General features: G+C 42.7%; 1 protein-coding gene across 2 annotated transcripts in view; it reads right to left on the bottom strand.

Annotated features, from left to right (window-relative positions):
• The window catches only part of LOC126088064 (protein FAM169B-like), a 119,522-nt gene that overhangs the window by 12,863 nt on the left and 82,088 nt on the right, over positions 1-24,571 (bottom strand). For both annotated transcript variants that reach the window (XM_049906155.1, XM_049906156.1), the window contains exons 4-5: positions 19,214-19,299; positions 9,771-9,948 (exon numbers count right to left, since the gene is read on the bottom strand). In XM_049906155.1, the coding sequence (XP_049762112.1) occupies positions 9,771-9,948; positions 19,214-19,299 (264 nt within the window). The remainder of the gene's footprint in view (positions 1-9,770; positions 9,949-19,213; positions 19,300-24,571) is intronic.

The following is a 24,571-nucleotide window of genomic DNA, read 5'->3' on the forward strand; positions in this document are numbered from 1 at the left end:
CCATATACAGAAAAGGATCCCAGGTACCCCATGAGGCTGCTCTCCCACCCAGACCCCTCAGGTCCCTCCCTTCTCTGCAGTCAGTTCACAGAGACCCTTGAAGCCAACAAGGTGTGTCTGGACAACATCAAAGCTCTTCCTGCAAAGGTTAATGGTGGGGCGGGGGGACAAGTGGACTGGGAGACTAACGCAGCACCTCAAGGCTGCGGACTTGTTTAGTCACTCTAACAAGGGCTCACTCTGTCCAATTATGGCAAAGTGCACTGACCCCAAAGAGATGCAGCACCAGGTCCTACTCCCCATCAAACACTGGTGACCCTGCTGCAGGGGAGCACGAGGTGGCATCCCACCACTTCCCCACCATAAGCCTAACTTCACTGCAGCCAGCGTCAACACCAGCACAGTGGCCACTTCTGCAACAGGAACTTAACGTTGCAGCCCATGGCCTTTGTCGTCACCCTAACCAGAACGTCAGCTGCAAAAGGAGCCTACTGCCTCACCTGGCTCACTTCCAAAGTGCACAGGCGCCCAGGCCCCAGATGCCACAGAGGCCAGGGCAAGCCATACAGATCGTATTTAGCTCCTGCAGGAAAGGGTGTTCTCGTCCCTTCCAGGATTCACACGGTGGATAACTTCCCAAACCAAAAAAAGATTCAGATTCTACGCAGCCAGGAGGAATTGCAAAGATGCACACAACTGCGGTTTAAAATTTTTTAACTTCTGCACTTTGAAAAAAAGTTACCAAGCTTAAAATATTTTTAAAACATATATCTGATAAGGAACCGGTACCCAGAATATATAAATAACTCTCAAAGCTCAATACTAAGAAAATTAACAACCCGACAAAAAATGGGCAAAAAGATCTGAACAGACATTTCACCAAAGAAGACATATGGCCATCAAATAAGCACATGAAAAGATGATAAACATCACTCAAAATTAGGGAAATGAAAATTAAAACCAAAATGAGATTCCACTTCACAGTGTAACCAAAAAAAAAAAAAAAAAAAGCCACTGTCATTGAGTTGATTCCAACTCATAGCAACCCTATAGGACAGAGTAGAACTGCCCCATAGAGTTTCCAGGGAGCACCTGGCAGATTCGAACTGTTGACCTCTGGGTTAGCAGCCACAGAACTTAACCACTACACCACTAGGGTCTCCCTTCACAGTGTAGGGTGGTAAAAATTAAAATGACTGACAATACCAAGTATTGGCAAGGATGTGGGGCAACCAGAACTCTCATATATAGCTGGTATCTGTGTAAAATGGTACATCTGCCTGAAAAACTATGTAATAGTTTTTTGAAAAGTTATACTTCCCATAGGACTCAGCAATCTTACTCTAAAGTATTTTTAAGAACCAAACCCAAACCGGTTGCTGTTGAGTCAATTCCAGCTTATGGCAACCCCACGTGTGTCAGAGAACTGTGCTCCACAGGGTTTTCAGTGGCTGACTTTTTGTAAGTAGGTCACCAGGCTTTTCTTCCAAGGCACCTCTGGGTGAATTCAAAAAACCAAACTTTCAGTTAGCAGCTGAGCACTTAACCCTGTGCACCACGCAAGGAACACTACCAGTGTATTCCAACTCACGGAGATCCCACGTGTGTCAGAGCAGAAACTTTATGGAGTTTTCGATGGCTAATTTTTCAGAAGTAGATCGCCAGGCTGTGATGAGCCTCAGTGAAAAATGGGCTCAGAGAGGGAGACCTCCATAATTAATTGGCATTACCCAGTGGCGAGATTAGAAGCTTTTACTTACTTACATAGTAGTTAGGATGCAAACGAATGGGGTAAGGCTCATCAGGGGGTCAGCTTCCCTCAGACCCCCAACCCGGGTGAGTTGACACAGGAACTCGCTTCTGTGCAGGTGAGGCTCCAAGTATACATTGCCGGCAAAGGGCCAGGAGGCATTGAGGTCTAGGAGTTTTACACCTCAGAGTGCGCAGGAACGAGGAAAAGGGGTTAAGAAGTAGGGGCCTTTGTTCGGCTGCACCTGGCCTGACCATCCTATTGCCAAGCTGTGTTCAAAGACGATGGCAGTCCCATGACCATGGGTGAATGGTCAGAAAGAACATTTCTTCCCCTGCTAGCTATTAGATTAATTCCTTTAGCACAATTAAATAGTCATAGGGACAGAGAAAGTTATTATGGGCTCAGAGCAGGAGGAAACTTCCTGATGAGAAGACAGGACTGGGCGAGACAGAGAGACCCAACTCCCAGCCTCCTATCAGAGAAAATTCTGAGCCCAAGGCCTCAGCTCAGGCACTCTCCCAGCACAGGCCTTTCTTCTAGGTGCCTTTGGGTTGACTCAAACTGCCAGCCTTTCAATTAGAAGACAAGCACGTTAACCATATTTACCCAAGATATATAAAGGAGGTGTCTACAGAAAAACTTGTAGCTTTATTCAAAATGCCAAAATCTGGAAATAACTCAAATATCTATCAACAGGTGAATGGATAAACAATCTGTGGTACATCCACACAATGGGTTGTTGTTGTTAGATATCGTCAAGTTGGTTCTGACTCATAGTGACCCTACATACAACAGAATGAAACACTGCCCGGTCCTGCACCACCCTCACAGTCCTTGTTACGCTTCAGCCCATTGTTGAAGCTACTGTGTCAATCCATCTCCTTGAGGGTCTCCCTCTTTTTCACTGACCCTCTACCTTACCAACCATGATGTCCTTCTCCAGGGACTGACCCCTCCTGATAACATGCTCAAAGTATGTAAGATGTAGTCTCGCCATCCTTACTTCTAAGGAGCATTCTGGTTGTACTTCTTCCAAGACAGATTTGTTTGTTCTTTTGGCCGTCCATGGTATACTCAATATTCGTCTCCAACACCACAATTCAAAGGCATCAAGTCTTTATATGAGGCAGTTGAAAATACCATGTCTTGAGTCAGGCACACTTTAGTCTTCAAGGTGATATCTTTGCTTTTAAACACTTTAAAGAGGTCTTTTGCAGCAGGTTTGCCCAGTGCAATGCATCTTTTGATTTCTTGACTGCCGCTTTCATGGACATTAATTGTGGATCCAAGTACAATGAAATCCTTGACAACTTCGATCTTTTCTCCATTTATCATGATGTTGCTTATTGGTCCAATTGAGAGCATTTTTGTTTTCTTTATGTTGAGGTGTAATCCATACTGAAGGATTTAAATGCTTCAAGCCCTCTTCACTTTCAGCAAGCAAAGTGGTATCTGCATAATGCAGGTTGTTAATCAGTCTTCCTCCAATCCTGACGCCCCATTCCTCTTCATATAGTCCAGCTTCTCAGATTATTTGCTCAGCATATAGACTGAATAGGTACGTAAAAGGATACAACTGTGATGCACACATTTCCTGACTTTAAACCACGCAATATCCCCTTGTTCTGTTCGAATGACTGCCTCTTGATCTATGTACAGGTTCCTCATAAGCACAATTAAGTGTTCTGGAATTCCCATTCTTTGCAATTTATCCAGAATTCATTATGATTCACACAGTCGAATGCCTTTGCATAGTCAATAAAACACAGGTAAACATCTTTCTGGTATTCTCTGCTTTCAGCCAGGATCCATCTGACATCAACGATGACAGCCCTGGTTCCGTGTCCTCTTCTGAATCTGGCTTGCATTTCTGGTAGTTTCCTGTCGATATACTACTGCAGCCACTTTTGAATGATCTTCACCAAAATTTTACTTGCCTGTGATATTAATGATATTGTTTGATAATTTCTGCATTTGGTTGGATCATCTTTCTTAGGAATAGGCATAAATATGGATCTCTTCCATGGTTGACCAGGTGGCTGTCTTCCAAATTTCTTGGCATAGATAAGTAAGCATTTCCAGCACTGTATTTTTTTGTTAAAACATCTCAATTGGTCGATTCCTGGGGCTTTTTTTTTGCCAATGAATTCAGTGTGGCTTGGAACTCTTCCTTCAGTAGCATTGGTTCTTGATCATATGCTACCTCCTGAAATGGCTGAATGTCAACCAATTCTCTTTGGTACAGTGACTCTGTGCATTCCTTCCACCTTCTTTTGATGCTTCCTGTGTTGCTTAATATTTTCCCCACAGAATCCTTCAATACTGCAGCTCAAGGCTTGAATTTTTTCTTCAATACAATGGGTAGTACTCATCAATAAAAAACAAGTCACTGATATATGCAACAACTTTGGCACTAAACAAAAATATTACAGTAAGTGACAAAAGTCAGACACAAAAGACTACATATTTACAGTTTTGTTTAATATCCAGAAAAAGCAAGTCTCAGAGACAGAAAATTCATCATTCATTGCCTGGGGCAGGATGGTGCAGAGGGAGTGACTGCAGACAAGCACAAGGAAACCTTCTAGGATGATGGAAGTGTCCTAAAACTAGCTTGTAGTGACAGCTGCATAACTCTATAAACTTTCTTAAAATCAGTGAACTAATACACTTAGGATGGGTAAATATCACGCCATGCAAATTAGAGCTCAAATAAAGCTGCTTTTTAAAAAAACAGTAGCACACTGTTTAAAAAAAATTCTACTGAGATAATTCCAGCAACAAAGGAACAAACATGGAAAACAAACATATATATAATGACTCCATAGAAATATTTTATTTTGTCTCGCCAAAATAAGCTAATCCAGCAATTAAAAAAAAAACCAAACCCAGGGCCATCAAGTCGATTCCAACTCATAGCAACCCTACAGGAAGGAGTAGAACTGCCCCACAGAGTTTCCAAGGAGCTCCTGGCGGATTCAAATCGCCGACCGTTTGGTTAGCAGCCGTAGCACTTAACCACTATGCCACCAGGGTTTCCAATCCAGCAATACCCAGCACAATAGGCAGTGACAAATTAAAAAAAAATGGCAATGTATACCTGAAGAAAATATTTACTTTCTTACTTAATTTTCTACAGTTTGATACTTTTAAAAACAATTCAATTGCTGAGTAACCAACAGTCAATTGCCACTTAAAAAATCAATTCAGTGATAAAAAAGACAGGACCTAGTAAGCTGCTTCAGAGCTTTCCACCAAATACATGGAATTCATCAGAAATGAAGGAGTAGAAATTCAAACACCTAGTCTGACCTGGAAGCCCTGGTGGCATAGTAGTTAAGAGCTCAGCTGCTGTCTTAGTCATCTAGTGCTGCTATAACAGAAATACCACAAGTGGATGGCTTTTACAAAGAGAAGTTTATTTTCTCTACTAGGCTAGTAGCCTAGAAGTCCAAATTCAGGGCATCAGCTCCAGGGGAAGGCATTTTCTCTCTGCCAGCCTTCTCAACAATCTTTCCCCAGACTAGGACCTTCTTTAAGCAGGGACCCCAGGGCCAAAGGATACACTCTGCCCCCAGCACTGCTTTCAGGCACTGCTTTCTTGGTGGTGTGACATCCCCATGTCTCTCTGCTGGCTTCTTTTATATCTCAAAAGAGACTGGCTTAAGACACTATCAATCTTGTAGGTCTCATCGATATAACTGCCACTAATCCATTTTATTACAGCATAGTGATAGGATCTACAACACACAGGGAAATCACATAAAATGGTGGATAATCACATAATACTGGGACTCATGGCCCAGTTAAGTTGACAGATATTTTGGGGGGAAACAATTCAATCTATGACAGCTGCTAAGCAAAAGGTTGGCAGTTCAAACCCATCAGCCACTTCTTAGAAACCCTATGGGGCAGGTCTACCCTGTCCTATAGGGTCACTATGAGTTGGAATCTAGTTGACAGCACCTAAAAACAGTCTGACCTGACGCAGCTTAATGCCGGAAGGCCCTCCTTCCACTCCAATGCTCTGAGCCTGTCCTAGGAAGAACAAGGCAGCCACAGACAATGGCTGCTTCATCTCCAAAGGTGCTGGAAACACTGCTCAGGAGTAATAGCAGGACTTGCCAAGGCCAAGGTCTTTCTGCCCCATGGCTCTGATTCTCATTCATCAAGTCAAAACCTGTTAATAGTTTTTGTTACTATTAGTAGGATATCTAAGGAACAAACCACCAGTTGTCTATCACTATGTCATACTATCGTGGCTTGTGTGTTGCTATGATGCTGGAAGCTATACTACCAGGGTCACCCATGGTGGACAGGTCTCAGCAGAGCTTCCAGACTAAGACAGGCTAGGAAGAAAGCAATCTGCTTCCAAAAATTAGCTGTGGAAAACCTATGGATCACAAGCCAATAGCTAACATTATACTCAATGGAGAAAGACTGAGAGCTTTCCCCTTGAAATAGGAACAAGACAAGGGTGCCCACTCTTACCACCTCTACTCAATATTGTATTAGAAGTCCTAGCCAGAGCAATAAGACAAGAAAAAAAAAGCACCCAGATTAGAAGAGAAGTAAAATTATCTCTATCTTTAGATGACATGATAGAAAATCCCAAAAAGTCCACAAGAAAACTTCTAGAACTAATAGATGAAATTAGCAAAGTTGTAGGGTAGAAGATCAATAAACAAAAATCAGTTAGATTTCTATACACCAGCAATGAGAAATCTAAAAGGGAAGTTAGAGAAACAATTCCATTTACAATAGCATCTAAGAGAATAAAATATCTAGGAATAAATCTAACCAGGGATGTGAAGGACTTATACAATGAAAACTGTAAAACACTGCTGAAAGAGGTTAAAGAAGACGTACATAAATGGAAAGATGTTCTATGTTCATGGACTGGAAGACTTAATATTATTAAGATGTCAATACTACCCAAAGCTATCTATAATTCAATACAATCCCAATTAAAATTCCAATAGCCTTCTTTAAAGAAATAGAAAAACCAATCGTCAACTCTATATGGAATGGCAAGAGGACCCAAATAGCTAAAGCAATGTTGAATGAGAAGAACAAAGTAGGAGGACTCACATTTCCTGATTTTAAAACATATTATACAGCTACAGTAATCAAAACAGCCTGGTACTGGTATAAACAACAGACACATAGAAACAATGGAAGAGAACTGAGTGTGGAAATAAACTCACACATCTATAGTCAACAGATTCTTGAAAAGAGTGCTAAGTCCATTCCATGAGGAAAGAAGTGTCTTTTCAATAAATGATGTTGGGAAAATTGGATTTCCACATGCAGAAAAATGAAACAGGATCCATGCCTCGCACCACACACAAGAACAAATTCAAAATGAATTAAGGACCTAAATATGAAAACTAAAATCATAAAATTCTTAGAAGAAAATGTAGGGGCAATGCTATCCCACTTAGCTTTTAACACTTGATTATCTAATAAAACAATAAAAGCACAAACAGCAAACAACAAAATAAATAAATGAGACTTTATTGTTCATCAAGAGAATATCTTCAGAAATTATATATCCAATAAAAATCTAATAACCAAAATATACATAAAACTTAAAGAACTTAACAAAATGACAAATAACCCAATCGTAAAAAGGGCAAAGGATTTAAATAGACATTTCACTGAAGAGGACATTAAAATGGCCACCAAACACATGAAAAGATGTTCAGCATCATTAGACATCCATACCCATTGCCATTGAGTCGATTCCCACTGATAGCGACTCATAGCGACCCTATAGGACAGAGTAGAACTTTCTCCTAGGGTTCCCAAGGAGCGGCTGCTGGATTCACACTGCTAACTCTTTGGTTAGCAGCCAAGCTCTTAACCACTGTGCCACCTGGACATCAGAGAGCTGCAAATCAAAAACAGTGATATACCATTTCACTCCCACCAGGATGGCCAAGACAAAAAAAAAAAAGGAAAATAACAAATGTTGGCAAGGATGTGGACAAATTGAAACCCTTATCTATTGCTGGTGGGAATGCAAAATGGTACAGCCATTGTGGAAAACAGTGTGGCAGTTCCTCAAAAAACCAAAAATAGAACTACCATATGACCCAGCAATTCCACTCCTAGGTATATACCCAAAAGACTTGAAAGCAAAGACTCAAACAGACTTGTACACCAATGTTTACTGCAGCACTATTCATAACAGCCAAAAGGTGGAAATAACCTAAATGCCCATCACTAGATGAATGGATAAACAAAATGTGGTGCATATATATACAGTGGAATACTACACAGCCAGTAGGAGAAATGAAGTCTTGATACATGCTACAATATGAATGGAGCTTGAAGACACTATGCTGAGCAAAGTAAGTAAATGACAAAAGGACAAATATTGTATGGTCTCACTTACATAAAAAACAAGAACAGGCAAATATATAGAAACTAAAGTTTGTTAGTGGCTACCAGGGGTGAGGAGGACTAGAAAACGAGGGGTTATTGCTTATGGAGTACTGAGTTTAAATTTATAGTGATGGAAAAATCACATTGATTAAGGGTAGGGCTCATAGTTGATTAATTGCCATCAATAAGTTGTACACCTGTCAAAAGTTGAATTGACCAAAAAAAATAAAAAACCTTACGGATCACAAGAGAATATTGGCTGATATAGCATGGAAGATGAGCCCCCTTGGTTGGAAGCCACTCAAAACACAGAGTGACTGCAACAATAGACTTGAGCATTCCAACGATCTTAAAGATGGAGCAGAACCAGGAAACACTTCGTTCGACTGCAACAATAGACTGGAGCATTCCAACAATCTTAAAGATGGAGCAGAACCAGGAAACATTTCGGTCTCATACATGGGGTCACCATGAGTTGGAGCCAACTTGATGGCAACTAACATCAACTGTGTGGCACAAATGATTGTGCTACAGAATTAAGACCAGCCATTTGGCAGAAAATGGCAACTAATGAGTCGCCGAAGAAAGAGGAATTGCAAAGCAAACCCTTTCATTTTAAGTATCCTCCAGGTGCCTTGGCCTATCTAAAAGCAATGACTAAAGAACACGACCACGCAAATAAGTGAAACAGTACATCAAAATCAGAGGACAAATAGCTCTCATGATAAAAGGAGCGAAAACTTGCCAAAAGACACAGGCACTGAGCTGTGACTGAGCTCGACAAATAATTAACTAAAGGGATTGTCTGGATGGGGAACTGGTGATGTCACATTGAGGGGAAAAAGTGAAAAATCCAGAGTTATTCCATCCTGGACAGGTGGAACATACACACGATGTGAGCACAAAACCCAAATCAGCCTCTTGATCCCCTGACAAAACATGGAGCTCAGGCAACAGTACATCCAGGGTGATTTAACAAGAAGTTTTACTAAAATTTAGACCTTTATAAGAACCAAATGATGAGGCTGGGATCATTGGGTCAGAGATGTTGATGATTAAAGAAAACTTTAAAGAGGAGACCAGTCCCTTTGGTATAATGGTGCTCGTTCCATATTTCCTGTTCATGACAGTCCCTAAAAATAAGTCACCGTCTTTTCACCTAACCTTGTGGCCCAACTCCCTCTCTTCTGAGGTAATGTCTATAAATCTTGGCATCTGTGTGCTTTCACGCCACATGTCAACTATTAGCAATGGTATTTTTTTCTGACAGCTAATTGGTGACATTAAAGAAAAGAAATGAAAAGCACTGTGATTATAAAGTCATCTTACACTGTTAACTGTAACAAGTATTTTAACGGGGACATGGCAAATGCCTGGGAATCAGAGAGGCCTGGTTTTCACCCTGTTTGCCATTAAGATGAAAAGTGTGGTAGAAATGAAATCCATACCTTGAGTTTATTTACATGATAGCTTAATTAGTGGTACTTCATGGTGCCAGAAGATTCTCTGCAAGTAATGGGCTGAGAGAGTCCTCGAGGTAGGCAGACATCTAGAGAGGGAACCCCCCAACCCCATGCCCCCCAGGTCCTGAAATGGCGGTGGTCCTGAGCCACAGAGTGTCTGTTACCTTTCGTTTTAGTTGTGTAAAATCCAACAGCCGCTCCATTTCTCCACAAAATTTTAGCTTGCTCCTTCACAGAGTGAGGTAAAAAAAACATGTCATCGGCATCCAGATTTCTCTCCAATCTTCCAAAAATAATGACATTTAGAATAAAAAGTATAATCCTTTCCCCAAATGACTGAACCTTTGAAGAAAAAAAAAAAAGGAAGGAGGAACTAAGTCAAACCAGAGAAGAAAATCAGACACAATAAATTTTGTGTTTGGAACCAACCACTGGGGCCAGGTATGTGCTCCACCATCATATGATTCTTTTTGGGCTCAAGAGCCAAAATGTGAATCATAGTTTCTAACCGGGTTTTCATTCCACTGACCTTCCCACCAATGTGGCCTCCTGGAGTAAGGGGCAGTGCCAGAGAAGGCTCCTGGGCCCCAAGGGCCACAGTCATGGAATGGAAGTCTACAGAGTACAAAAAACCATGCTAATAAAGCAAGAAGTTAACTCCAAGAGACCAGGGCACACCATTTGCTGGACGTGTTTAACGACAGTGAAGTCCTGGCACTCAGAAGGAGGGTAAATAAATGGGGAGATAGAATTATACATCAAAGCAACTAATCTTAATGAGTTGTGACAGGTTTGAGCACACACTGGAGTTATAATCTCAGAGAATGCTTGGGAATCACAGCCCACTGGGTTCTGAGGCTGCCAGATGGAACCCTCTCTTGTCCATACCAAAGCTATCACAAGTGAGAAGATTGCATTGTGGTCAAAGTCAAACCCGCACAGATACTGAAGCTTTAATACAGATATCCTCAAGAAGTCAAAATGACTTCATGCTCCTGCCTGTTAAAATCCTCTGCATTTGTGTGTCTGGTTGTCTCCATGAACAACTACCTTTTTGCCGTGAGACCAGAACTGGATGGTGCCCAGCTACCATTACTGAACGTTTTGATCAAAGATTCTATAACAGAATCCTGATCAAAAGAGGGGAAAATGTAGAGCAGAATTTCAAATTTATAATGGAATCCAGATTTTCTAGAGCCATGGAGGTGGGATAAACCCCCAAAATTAGTCCTGAGATAATCTTTAAATTTTAAATCTTAAACCAAAACTCTCCCCTGAAGTCTTCTTTGAAGCAAAAAAATAAAGTAGTTTATCTTAATTAGTAAAGTACGTCTGCTTTAAGCCTTGTGCTCATTTAAAGAAATATCAATGTGAGATCAAATTGACAACAGCAACTGGAAAGGTTAGATGGGAAGCTTAGGGGCAGTAAGTTTATGTTAAGAGTAATAGAATAATTTGGAAAAGGATAGCAAGAATGGTGGCACAACTTGAAGAATGTAATCAGTGTCACTGAATTCTACATGTAGAAATTGTTCAAATGGTGTATATTTTGGTTGAGTATATTTTCACCAACATAAAAAAAAATCCTCTCTATTTGTATAGCCTACGGTTGGCAATGAATGTGCAAAGAGCTGGAGATGGAAAACCAAAAGGGAAGAACACGCTTGGCATTTCTCAAGCTGAAAGAACTGAAGAAAAAATTCAAGCCTCCAGTTGCAATAGTGAAGGATTCCATGGTGAAAATATTAAATGACGCAGGAAGCATCAAAAGAAGATGGAAGGAATACACAGAGTCATTATACCAAAAAGAATTAATCGATATTCAACCATTTCAAGAGGTGGCATATGATCAGGAACCGATGGTACTGAAGGAAGAAGTCCAAGCTGCTCTGAAGGCATTGGTGAAAAACAAGGCTCCAGGAATCGATGGAATATCAATTGACCTGTTTCAACAAACAGATGCAGCGCTGGAGGTGCTCACTCGTCTATGCCAAGAAATATGGAAGACAGCTTTCTGGCCAACTGATTGGAAGAGATCCATATTTATGCCTATTCGCAAGAAAGGTGATCCAACCGAATGTGGAAATTATAGAACAATATCATTAATATCACACACGAGCAAAATTCTGCTGAAGATCATTCAAAAACAGCTGCAGCAATATATCGACGGGGAACTGCCAGAAATTCAGGCCGGTTTCAGAAGAGGACGTGGAACCAGGGATATCATTGCTGATGTCAGATGGATCCTGGCTGAAAGCAGAGAATACCAGAAGGATGTTTACCTGTGTTTTATTGACTATGCAAAGGCATTTGACTCTGTGGATCATAACAAACTATGGATAACGCTGCGAAGAATGGGAATTCCACAACACTTAATTGTGCTCATGAGGAACTTTTACATAGATCGAGAGGCAGTTGTTCAGACAGAACAAGGGGATACTGATCGGTTTAAAGTCAGGAAAGGTGTGCGTCAGGGTTGTATTCTTTCACCATACCTATTTAATCTGTATGCTGAACAAATAATACAAGAAGCTGGGCTATATGAAGAAGAACGGGGCATCAAGATTGGAGGAAGACTCATTAACAACCTGCGTTATGCAGATGACACAACCTTGCTTGCTGAAAGTGAAGAGGACTTGAAGCACTTACAAATGAAGATCAAAGACCACAGCCTTCAGTATGGATTACACCTCAACATAAAGAAAACAAAAATCCTCACCAATGAGCGACATCATGATAAACGGAGAAAAGATTGAAGTTGTCAAGGATTTCATTTTACCTGGATCCACAATCAACACCCATGGAAGCAGCAGTCAAGAAATCAAAAGACACATTGCATCGGGGAAATCTGCTGCAAAGGACCTCTTCAAAGTGTTGAAGAGCAAAGATGTCACCTTGAAGACTAAGGTGCTCCTGACCCAAGCCATGGTATTTTCAATTGCATCATATCCATGTGAAAGCTGGACAATGAATAAGGAAGACCAAACAAGAGTTGACGCCTTTGAATTGTGGTGTTGGCAAAGAATATTGAATATACCATGGACTGCCAAAAGAACGAACAAATCTGTCTTAGAAGAAGTACAACCAGAATGCCCCTTAGAGGCAAGGATGGCGAGACTGCATCTTATATACTTTGGACATGTTGTCAGGAGGGATCAGTCCCTGGAGAAGGACGTCATGCTTGGCAGAGTACAGGGTCAGCGGAAAAGAGGAAGACCCTCAACAAGGTGGACTGACACAGTGGCTGCAACAACGAGCTCAAGCATAACAACGATTGTAAGGACGGCGCAGGACCGGGCAATGTTTCGTTCTGTTGTGCATAGGGTCGCTATGAGTCGGAACCGACTCGACGGCACCTAACGATAACGACGGATGGCAAACACATAGCATAAACAAAGGCTTCCCACTGCTTCACCCCCAGCAGGCATAGCTAATCAAACCACATTCCAGGGAGCAGTGGTGGTTCCATGGTAGAATTCTTCCTTTCCATGTAGGACACCCAGGTTCATTTGCGAGCCAATGCACTCCATACCCAGGTTCATTTGCGAGCCAATGCACTCCATGTGCAGCGACCACTCTCGTCTAGTAGTGGAAGCTTGCGTGTTGCTATGATGCCATTCAGGTTTCAGTGAAGTTTCCAAACTAAAACAGACTGGGAAGAAAAGTCTGGTGACCTACTTCTGAAAATCAATCAGTGAAAACCCTGGTCTGTTCCCATTGTACGTAGGGTCACCATGAATCGGGAGCCAACTTGATGGCAGCTAATTTTTTTTTTTTTTAACAACGGCAGCGCACACATAAAGTCATTTCAAAATTGCCAACTCATCCATCTCATTCCAACACGGCTGGCATTAATCCAAAAAACACAAAATAATAAATGCTGGAGAGGTTGTGGAGAGACTGGAACACTTCTACACTGCTGGTGGGAATGTAAAATGGTACAACCACTTTGGAAATCGATTTGGTGCTTCCTTAAAAAGCTAGAAATAGAACTACCATAGGATCCAGCAGTCCCACTCCTTGGAATATATCCTAGAGAAATAAGAGCCTTCACACAAACAGATATATGCACACCCATGTTTATCGCAGCACTGTTTACAACAGCAAAAAGATGGAAGCAACCAAGGCGCCCATCAATGGATGAATGGAGAAATAAATTATGGTATATCACACAATGGAATACTATGCATCGATAAAGAACACGGATGAACCTGTAAAACATTTCATAACATGGAGGAATCTGGAAGGCATTATGCTGAGTGAAGTTAGTCAGTTGCAAAAGGACAAATATTGTATGAGACCACTATTATAAGAACTGGAAAAATAGTTTAAACAGAGAAGAGAATATTCTTTGATGGTTACAATAGGGGGGAGGTAGGGAGGGTGGGAAATAGGTATTCACTAATTAGATAGTAGATAAGAACTACTTTAGGCGATGGGAAAGACAACACACAGTATATGCGAGGTCAGCACAACTGGACTAAACCAAAAACAAAGAAGCTTCCTGAATAAACTGAATGCTTCAAAGGCCAGCGTAGCAGGGGCAGGGATCTGGGAACCATGGTTTCAGGGGACATCTAAGTCAATTGGCATAATAAAATCTATTAAGAAAACATTCTGCATCCACTTTGAAGAGTGGCATCTGGGGTCTTAAATGCTAGCAAGGGGCCACCTAAGATGCATCAATTGGTCTCAACCCACCTGGACCAAAGGAGAGTGAAGAACACCAAAGACACAAGGTAATTACGAGCCCAAGAGACAGAAAGGGCCACATAAACCAGAGATACTATATCAGTCTGAGACCAGAAGAACTAGATGGTGCCCGCCTACAACCGATAACTGCCCTGACAGGGAACACAACAGAGAACCCTTGAGGGTGCAGGAGAGCAGCGGGATGCAGACCCCATATTTTCGTAAAAAAGACCAGACTTAATGGTCTGACTGAGACTAGAAGGACCCTGGTGGTCATGGCCCCCGGGCCTTCTGTTGGCCCAGGACAGAAACCATTCCCAAAGCCAACTCTTCAGACAGGGATTGGACTGGTCAATGGGATGGAGAGGGATGCTGGTGAGGAGGGAGCTTCTTGGATCAGGTGGACACTTGAGACTATGTTGGCATCTCCTGCCTGGAGGGGAGATAAGAGGGTAGAGGGGGTTAGAAGCTGGCAAATGGACACGAAAAGAGAGAGTGGAGGGAGGGAGCGGGCTATCTCATTAGGGGGAGAGCAACTGGGAGTATGTAGCAAGGTGTATATAAGTTTTTTGTGTGAGAGACTGACTTGATTTGTGAACTTTCAATTAAAGCACAATAAAAATTTTTTTAAAAAATTGCCAACCCTAACCACACTCTAGCTGGCTCAGCCTGGACATGGTTTCAGAATCCACCTAAAGAGAGTCCCCCAGACAGCCACAAGCAGCCACTACAACATGGCGTATGAGATGAAACCCATCAGCTATTTACAATTGGATTTCACTATGGTTGCATTGGATTTCACTCCAACCACACTGCTATGTGATGGTCGCAAGATCAGCAACACCCTTAGCTGGGTGGTGATGTTGACCCACATGCCACCCTTTGATTCTTACCACCCCCAGGAGAGGTCTGCAGGGCAGGGACTGCTGTTTACGGGTGAGGAAAACGAAGCTCAAAGAGGGCAAGTGATTACACTTACTGATTTCTCTGCCTCATTCTAAATAGACCTCGAGACAGCTGGGTGAGGGCTGTGTGGGACGCAAGCTGGAAACAGCAGCTCCGGGGGCCACTGAGTCCAGGGCTGGCATGCCTGCTTGGGCCCAACCCTCAGTTCCCTTCTGCATCTTCATTCATGACCATTGAGACTTTGGAAATTGGAAGTTCAATACAAGTATTAACAATTGGTTTTATATTTAATACTTGACCTTAAGTAATAACAATAATGATTATAATCACCATCGTTATTATTATATGTAGCTGTGGGTTCTTGGCCTGGGTTTGCTAGGTGCTCCTCAGCAACGCATAATCTATTTGAAGCTTGGTTTCCTCCTCTAGACAAGGGAGAAACTCACCAGTGTGGTCCCTAAAACACTTATGTGTTTTCAAAGGCTCTGATAATAAAAATCAAGCAGCTTGCAGCACCTGGGCAAATGGCACAAAGTCTTCCGTGCCAACAAACTTATTAATTGGCCCAGAATGTAAAATATTTCAACTTCAAATCTTAGATGAGAAAAAGATTTGTGAAAACCACACCAGCTCAGCTCTGAGCAGCCGCTAGAATCCTGTATCTCACATCACCCACCCATTGCCGTCGAGTCGATTCCAACTCATAGCGACCGTATAGGACAGAGTAGAACCGCCCCATAGAGTTTCCAAGGAGCGCCTGGCGGATTCGAACTGCCGACTCTTTGGTTAGCAGCCGTAGCACTTAACCAGTACGCCACCAGGGTTTCCTAGTTGGTCATAAAACTTGATCAGTATAATGTGGGAGGTTGTATTTTTCAACTTACAAATCCAAAAAGTGCAGAAGAAAGCCAGAAGAGAAAAGCAGACTGCATCTGGCAGAAGGGAAATATCCAAACAAAACTGGCAGGAGAAAAAAGAGAAGAAAATGTACTTAATTTGTCCAATTTCATTAAGGAGGAAAAAAACGTGCTCCATGTGATTTTGAGTTAGAAATGTTTCTGAAAACCCAAAACCACAATCCAGTTCTAATCCCTGAACTAGGATCACTAATTATGTAAACAAAAAGAACATTAAGAAAGCTTTTTTTTGGTAATTTGTGAAGAAGAACTGGCTCAGGAACAAAATGTAATTAAAAGAAGAAAAAAAAAAAGATCCAAAGTTCTACAAATGGAAGGAGAAATGAAAACCCCCATATATAGCCACGGTAGTGTAGATCATTAAAACACGGTTCATTAAAAGGAAATAACATCCATGTTTCTTCCTGTTGGCATGGTCATTTGGAGCTTGGCTGCTAACCAAAAGGTCAGCAGTTCGAATCCACCAGCCACTCCTTGGAAACCCTATGGGGCAGTTCCAGTCTGTCTTATAGGGTCACTATCAGTCGGAATCGACTCAATGGCAACAGGTTTAGTTTTTTTGTTTTGTTTTCTTTCTGTTTACAACATGTACCACAGTTTCAAAAAATGGAAGGGGGGTTTTCTCATCTATACTTAAAAGAGATGACACATGGAGAAAGTGACCACCTTGTTCTAAAAGGGGTATTTAAAGAGTGAGCCAGATTCTTCCTAGCACTCAGAACACCCAACCACAAAATACCACCTGGCCCACCTATGGCAAAAGGATGGGACGACAACACAAATGGGTACATCAGGCACCATGACTGAGTACATCATGGTTATTCGAGAAATCTCCAGACATAGTTAATTTCCCAGAAGAAAAACTTTTTCAGAATAACACCTCTCAAGGCAGTTAAAACCAGACTGTGAAAGACAACCCAGAGAATCAAAATATATATATAAATATATTTGCATGTCACATATCTGATAAGGGATATCTGAACATGGAGTCCCTGAGTGGCATAATCAGGTGACATACTCAGCTGCTAACCAAGAATCTCACGTTCACCTAGAGGGTCCCAGAAAAAAGGTCTGGCCATCTACTTCCAAAAACTCAGCCACTGAAAACCCTGTGGAGCACAGTTCCACTCTGACACACATGGGGTCTCCGTGAGTTGGAATTGACTCCATGGCAACTGGAATCTAGAACATATAAAGAACTACGATGCAACAATAAAAACAGGAATAACCCAATTTTTTTAAATAGGCAAAAGATTTGAAGGACATTTCTCCCGAGAAGATACACAAGGGTCAATAAGCACATAAAATGATTCTCAGCACCATTAGCTGTCAGAAAAGTGCAAAGAAAAACCACAAACGGATACCACTCTTCACCTACTGGGATAGCAGAGCGTCAAAAAGACAGACAGTAACAGGTGCTGTCTGGGATGGGGAGAAACTGAAACCCTCATCCGATGCTGGCAGCGAAGCACAATGGTGCAGCCACTTTGGAGAACAGTTTGACAGCTTCTGAAAATGTAAAATATTAAACTACCATATGACCCAGTAATCCTACTTTGACCTTATAAACCGAAGAGAACTGGAAAACATATGCCCACACAAAAACTTGTACACAAATGTTCTTAGTAACACTAAACACCCAAAAAGTAGAAAACAACTCAAACATCAATCAGCTGATGAATCTCTAAATAAAATGTGGTGCATCCCTACCACGGAATGTTATTCAGCAATAAAAATGAATGAAGTGCTGCTACGTGCTACAACATGGATGGCCTTTGAAAACATTACTTCATTTTCCATTATATGAAATATCCAGAACAGGCACATATATAGAGACAGAAAGAAGGCTCATGGTTTCCAGAGGCTGTTGGGGTGGGGGTTGGCTGAGGAGGGGAGCTCGTGACTGCTAATCGGGTTTTTTTGGGGGGGCGGTGAAAGAGGTCTGGAATAAGATAGTGGTGATCAATGTACAACCTGGAGAAGGTACTAAAACAATCACAGAATTTTACTCTTAAAGAGGAGGACTTTATGGTATGTGAAATATATCTCAATAAAGTAGATGTCAAAAAAAAAAAAGAACTGAATTTGTGAGGTTGCTTTTTTTTTTTTAATTTTTCAATAGAAACAAAACGGGATTATCAACTTATTCTCCAAACTGAATTTAAAAGAGTACTGATATTTCACTCAGTATTTAAAGATTCCCATAAAGGGTACTAAGCAGTACTCCAGATAGCTATGGACAGACCCACCAACTCAACACTGCAAGGAAACTTTATCTTTCTTCCTACCCACGGTATTAAGGCAAATATGCCAATCAAACAGAAACGGGCAGAAGTGAGGAAGATAGTTCAGCCAAGGCTCAGCCCAGAGGGCCTGTCTGGACATATCGACTAGGATGGCTAGTATCAAAAAATAGAAAATAAAAGTGTCAGTGAGGATGTGGAAAAACTGGAAACTTCACTCATTGTTGGTGGGAATGTAAGATGGTACAGCCACTGTGGAAAACATCTTGGCAGTTCCTCAAAAAGTTAAACAGAGAAATGCCATATGACCCAGCAATTCCGCTCCTAGGTATATACCCAAGAGACTTGAAAGCAGTGACTTAAACAGATACTTGTACACCACTGTTCATTGCAGCATTATTCACAACAGCCAAAAGGTAGAAACAACCCAAGTGTTTGTCAACAGACGAATGGATAAACAAAATATGGTATATGCATACAATGGAATAATACTCAGCCATGAAGAGAAATGAAGTCCTGATGCAAGCTATGACATGGATGAACCCTGAAAACATGCTGAGTGAATAAGTCAGATACAAAAGGCCGAGTACTGTCTGATCCCACTTAACAAGGTATCTAGAATAGGCATAGAGATACAAGTTTATTAGTAGTTCCAGAGGCTGGGAGGTGGGGAAAAGGGAATTACTGCTGAAGGGCACTGAGTTTCTGTCTGGATGATGAAAAAGTTTTGGAAATTGTGGTGATGGCTGTACAACATGGTGAATATAATTAATGCCACTGAAGTGTACACTTAAAAATGGTAAAAGACAAAAACTCAATGTCTTAAAAATAAACAACCACATCACTCACCTTCATCAGACCCTCTCTTGCAGGATCAGAGGTCCTCAACACATCTTCAGTGGGCCACCAGGATCCCTTTATGTACACAGCCACAACTAAGGAAAAGCCAAGAGAAAATGATGAGGTGCACACAGCAAGCCGGCCGCTAGAGGGCAGTTTAAACTGCATGGAGCCTCTGACGAGGGACAAAGGGAAGGTTCCGGGCTTCAAAGGCCCAGAATTTGCATTTCCACCCCAGATATACTGAATCAGAATCCACATTTTAAGGAGATCCCCAGGCGATTCTTACGTATAATAAATTTTGAGAATCACTGCTCTACTAGTAGTTCTCAGAAGTGATCCCTAACCAGTAGCAGTGAACCAACGCTGAGTAAGGTCACCCAGCAAGATAACCTGGGAACTTGTTAGAAATGCAAATTCTCAGCAGAGGTTTGAATCAGAATGATTCACAATATTTATTTAAGAACCAATGTTTTCTGAGATCACTGACTAGGACAGAGTGACCACTGTCCCCTGAACAAGGCTTCCCACGTCTTTATAAATGACTCACTATTGACTACAAAGCAAAATATGTACCAATTTTCTTGGGCAAAAAAGGGTTATATACCAACACTTGACAGCATGACATTTTATAAACCAATGTCACTTTGATTGTTTTCTGGAATCTTATTATTTTTTTTAATACCCCTGCTTCTGAAGCATTGTGTATCTGAGCCCAAGGGCTCCAGAAGCCACAGAATAAAATGAGGTGCCTTCCCAGTCAAACCCTTTTACTTAAAATATTTGGAGGAAAATGTAAACGTGGAGTAGAAAACAAAAGTCGCCTGGCTAATTGAATATAAGGCTCGAGGCTTTAAAACAAATTTTCTGGGCCATTCAGGTTAACTCACCATCCCTTCTTCATTCTTCTTTGCTATCTGAGGAATTTTAGTAGAAAACTTTGTGAAGACCATGTTGCAACGACATTGGCCAGTAACTATGCATTACCCCTGCATAGACAGCCCTTCTTTGCCAAAAACCAAGAGTCTCTCCTCCACTGCGTCAGCATCTTGTCAGTGGTTAATTACATCGCCTCAGACAACCGTTCCAAAATTGGTAGAGCTCACGGGGAGAGAAGGGCCAATTAAAAGCTTGGCATCTGACTTCATTTATTCAACTTACTCATCTTCAGAATGGTGCATACTAGAACTTAGAACTTTATACAGCCAGAAAGGATTATTTCCCTGTTTAATAAGGTGAATCAAAAGATGTTCAATGTACTAATATGGCGTATTCCTTCAAACGGGAAGGGTGTTAGGATTTGGTGTTTGTGGGGTGCCGTACAGTTTCACAGCACACTGCAGGGCATTAATTAGTCACACAAGTTCTCACAAAATAGACTGAAATTTTTTTTTTTTCCCCGAAATGAATCTTGGGCTGCTAAGTGCACATAACAATGAAAGTGAAGTCCAATCGCATTTAACAAGCCTATAACGCACTGTCCTCAAAATCAGCTCTTGGAAAGCAGCAGCAGTCTTCTGGAGAGGAGGAGCCTTGGATCAGTGAAGCCTGTGACCCTGTCAAGAGGAAGCAGGAGGGAGAAATGGTGGCAGACTCCTTGGAGAGGTTGCACCCAGCTCAGCGAGGACAAATGACGGATCCCAGGGGACTGGCGGGTGCTGAGCAACGCAGGGCATCACTTCTGAGACCCTGCAGCCAGTGCACTCCACTCCCAGGGCTGGAAAATGTAAAGTAAAGTACAATATTTACATTTTTAAAAAAGATGACTCCATATCCTCTGGACCTCCACTGGCCAGGGTGTGAGAGGAGACTAGACTTGGACAGACGGCTGTGCAGTGGTGATAGCTATCAACAAGGCATTGTGAGGAGCCTACCTCACCACGCCAGTTTCCTTCTCCCATTGAGTGACAGGTGATGTGGACCCCCAGAAAGATGTAAGTCACAGATTTGATTCTGTGACACTCCTAGATTCCCCAAACAAGAGGGTGAGGTCCCTAGAGCTAAATCCCAGAGGTCTGGACCCATCAGAGGCTCATCATCATCAGCTAACTCAGCTATCCTGGCCAAGTCTCCTGACTTCGTCAACAGCACTCTCCTGGGCTCAAAGAGGCTGACGAATAAGCCCCCACCCTGTCCCTGGTAGTCTGCAACCCATGGAAGAGGAGAGAGCTAAAAAAAGCTGCTGCAGTACAGGGCAAGGCATGCAAGGAGCCAGAATCGAACTCAGACCAAAGGGTCATGAGATTAGCTGAAGGGCATTGGGAAAGTGTCCCCAGGGAGCTCCGCTGGCCAGGTAAGACATCAACAGGCAGCGATGAGGCCAGGGCACTGCAAGCAGGGTGACCCATGAACAGAGGCACAGGGTCCTACTAGTCCAAGGCTACACTCAGGGCGTCCCAGAAAGCTGGGGCAAGGATCAGATGAGGGAAGAGATGGGGCTGCAAACACCACCCAAACAAAACATCAGCTTCATTCATTCACCAGATTGAGAGTCAATGGAGGGCAAGACAAAATAAAGCATCTTAGATACAACCCTGTATACCTGGTGCAGGGAAAAGAATATGGCAGGGTTCAAATCCTGGCTCCTCCAATTACTAGCTGCATGACCTTATTCCACCTCCCTAGCCTTGATTCTCCTACCTGTGCAATGGAACCATTGTCCTCTCACCTGGTTATTATGCAGATTAGGTGAGAAATTCTGCCTAAGCCAACACCAATTGTTACTCACCATGGTTTGAGCTAACTGCTTTTCCTAAGGTGTTTCAAGCTTTTCAGTGGTTTCTAGAAACTTCCTCCACCTGCTTCAAGAGTTGCTCTGAGAGTTCAAAGAAACATGAAAAACACTTTATTTGTTGGCTTTTGTGAGTGAGAAGATGAAAATTACTTCTTACCACTCCCATTTTTCCTCAGGAGCTCCATCTCCAAATGGTCTTTTCTGCTCTGTTTTGCACAGAAATACCTGTCTTTCCTTCACACTTTGATTATTCTCATCCTGTCTGTTCCCTCAAATGGGCATATGTGCCTACACCCTACATTTTCTCATGACTGTTCATTTTCCTATCAAGGAACCTTAAGCTGGCTGCCGTGTTCCTCACCTATCCTACCAATGCCCAGCACTGCCTCCAAGTCTGATTAAACTTCAACCAGCCAGGACCTCCCAGCAAGCTTTCCAACCTGTGTCTTGCCTATCATTTCTTAAAGGAGCTAAACGCTTTTCCAGCTGAACATGCAAAAACATGGGTAGGGCCTTAAAAGTAAATAGTAAACAAGAAACCATTCTGAACAAGTTACGTGTGGTTTTCCCCATGGTAGGAGTTGGGGAGAGCTGGCTGTCATCTGTCACCAAGGATGGGCTGTGGTCACCAGGGGCACTGTAGAGAGAGATTTTGAGGCACAGACAACCCCAGCCAGGAGGAGCTCTGTGATGCATTCCCAGCATCCAGGAGAAGATGGTGGCACATGTGCCTGTACCTCCACCCCTGGTATGGCTTCTTACCTGCCTTGTACACAGTATGTTGCAGAGGCCACAATGCCGTAGCACATGTTGCTTACTCAACCCACATTCTATGTAACTATTATGTGCAAAGCACATGACAAATCCACTCAGTGAATTAGACTGAAGCCCTGGCTTAAGACACTACAACCCAGAGGAAGAGATGATGCCTATGACAAGAAGTAGAACCAGGCCTGTGCCATGGGGCTGCTGAGGCAGAAGCAAGGCATTTTCATTGAGGGATCAGTGGAGTCTTCGAGAAGGTGCCCAACACTAAGCCTGAAGAGTGCATGTGACCCGACCAAGGAAAGAAAGAGACCCCAGGTGGGGAGGTGGCCGTGCGCACAGTGATGGCAGTGTGTGTGACTGTGGCATGCCAGGAAGAGGACAGGAATGCAGTATGGCTGGAGCAGAAGAGAGGGGGCTTGAGGGCCTTGCCCTGTACACAAGGGGTGGGCTCTGAGTGTTTCGGGGGAGGGGAGTGGAGGGATGACTTTTAAAATAGTGACATTAACCACAGCAACACACATGGAGCCCCGCCGAGGGTCAGGTCCAATGCCAATTGTGATGTCTCATCTGAAGGTTGCCACAGAGGATTCTGCTGTTGAGGTGAGGCTCAGGTGGTTAAGAGCTTATTCAAAATCATGTGCTTGGAAATAGCAGCATGGGGATTTGGGGTGGGCCCAGGCCTCACTGGTTCCAAAGGCCCTACTCTGACTCTATGCTTTAGGGGAAGAAGGACAGAGAGACCAGGGGCAGAGCTGGGGGAGAGCCAGGGCACAGCCAGGGGCAGAGCTGGGGGAGAGCTGGGGCACAGCCAGGGGCAGAGGGTGGCAGAAGGAAAGAGGTGACAAGGAAGGAGGCCAGCAAGGGAGGATCTAACCAAAGTGTTTGTTTTTACACTGCAGGGGAGAGGGGGCTGCCACCTCTTCAGCAAATACTAAGGCCAGGACTCAGCACCAGGGCACCAGGACAAAAGGCACAGCCCATTGGGGCAGTGATAACCCCCCAGGTCATGACCATACCCCATGACAAGGACCCCAACAGCAGTGAGCTACTGTCACAAACCAGTCCAGGGGCTGTATGGGATGGCTGGGGGCAGAGTCCCAAGACCAGGACTGGGCCAGAAGATGGTGGCCAGCCAGGGACACAGGGCTCCAGCCGCCAGGGCCACTCCAGGGACAGGTAGAGGAACGTGGGCTTCCTGATGAGTCGCTGGGGGAGTCAAGGTAAGTGAGGATCAAAGATGTGTTTTAGAAAGAGAACAGTGGTTATCCCTAGGTGGAAGGAATTAGTGCTTCTGAAATTTAAAAACAAACAAATAAAAATAGTTATTTTAAAAGAAGGAGCACCCTGTGGTGGCCCAACATGATGAATGTAACTGATATCAGTAAACTGTGCACCTAAAACATGGTGAGTTTAAAACCAGACAATAGTCCAGCTGAACTAGTAAAAAATGTCTGCCTTGAGCATTAAGCTCTTTTAAGAACTATGTATAGGGTCGCTATGAGTCAGAATCAACTCGACGGCACTGGGTTTGGTTTTTGGTTATACGGAATCAAAGCGACAACAGCTACTCGAAAGGCTGGATAGGAACCTTAGGAAGTTTATGTTAATGGAGGAGGAGCAGCTCAGAAAAGGAGCATGAGAATGGCTGCACAACTCAAAGAATGTGATCAGTGTCACCAAATGGTACACGCAGAAACTGTCAAGCTGGTGTATGTTTTGCTGCATACATTCTCAACGACAACAAAATAAAATTTTAAAAAATGTTGAATTGATAAATGCTGTGCTATATACATTTTTACAACAATAAAAAACAATCCATCAGACTGTACAACCCCAAAAGTGAATCCTAATGTAAACTATGGACT

Source organism: Elephas maximus, chromosome 13 (assembly GCF_024166365.1).
Source record: "Elephas maximus indicus isolate mEleMax1 chromosome 13, mEleMax1 primary haplotype, whole genome shotgun sequence".
Lineage (NCBI taxonomy): Eukaryota > Metazoa > Chordata > Mammalia > Proboscidea > Elephantidae > Elephas > Elephas maximus.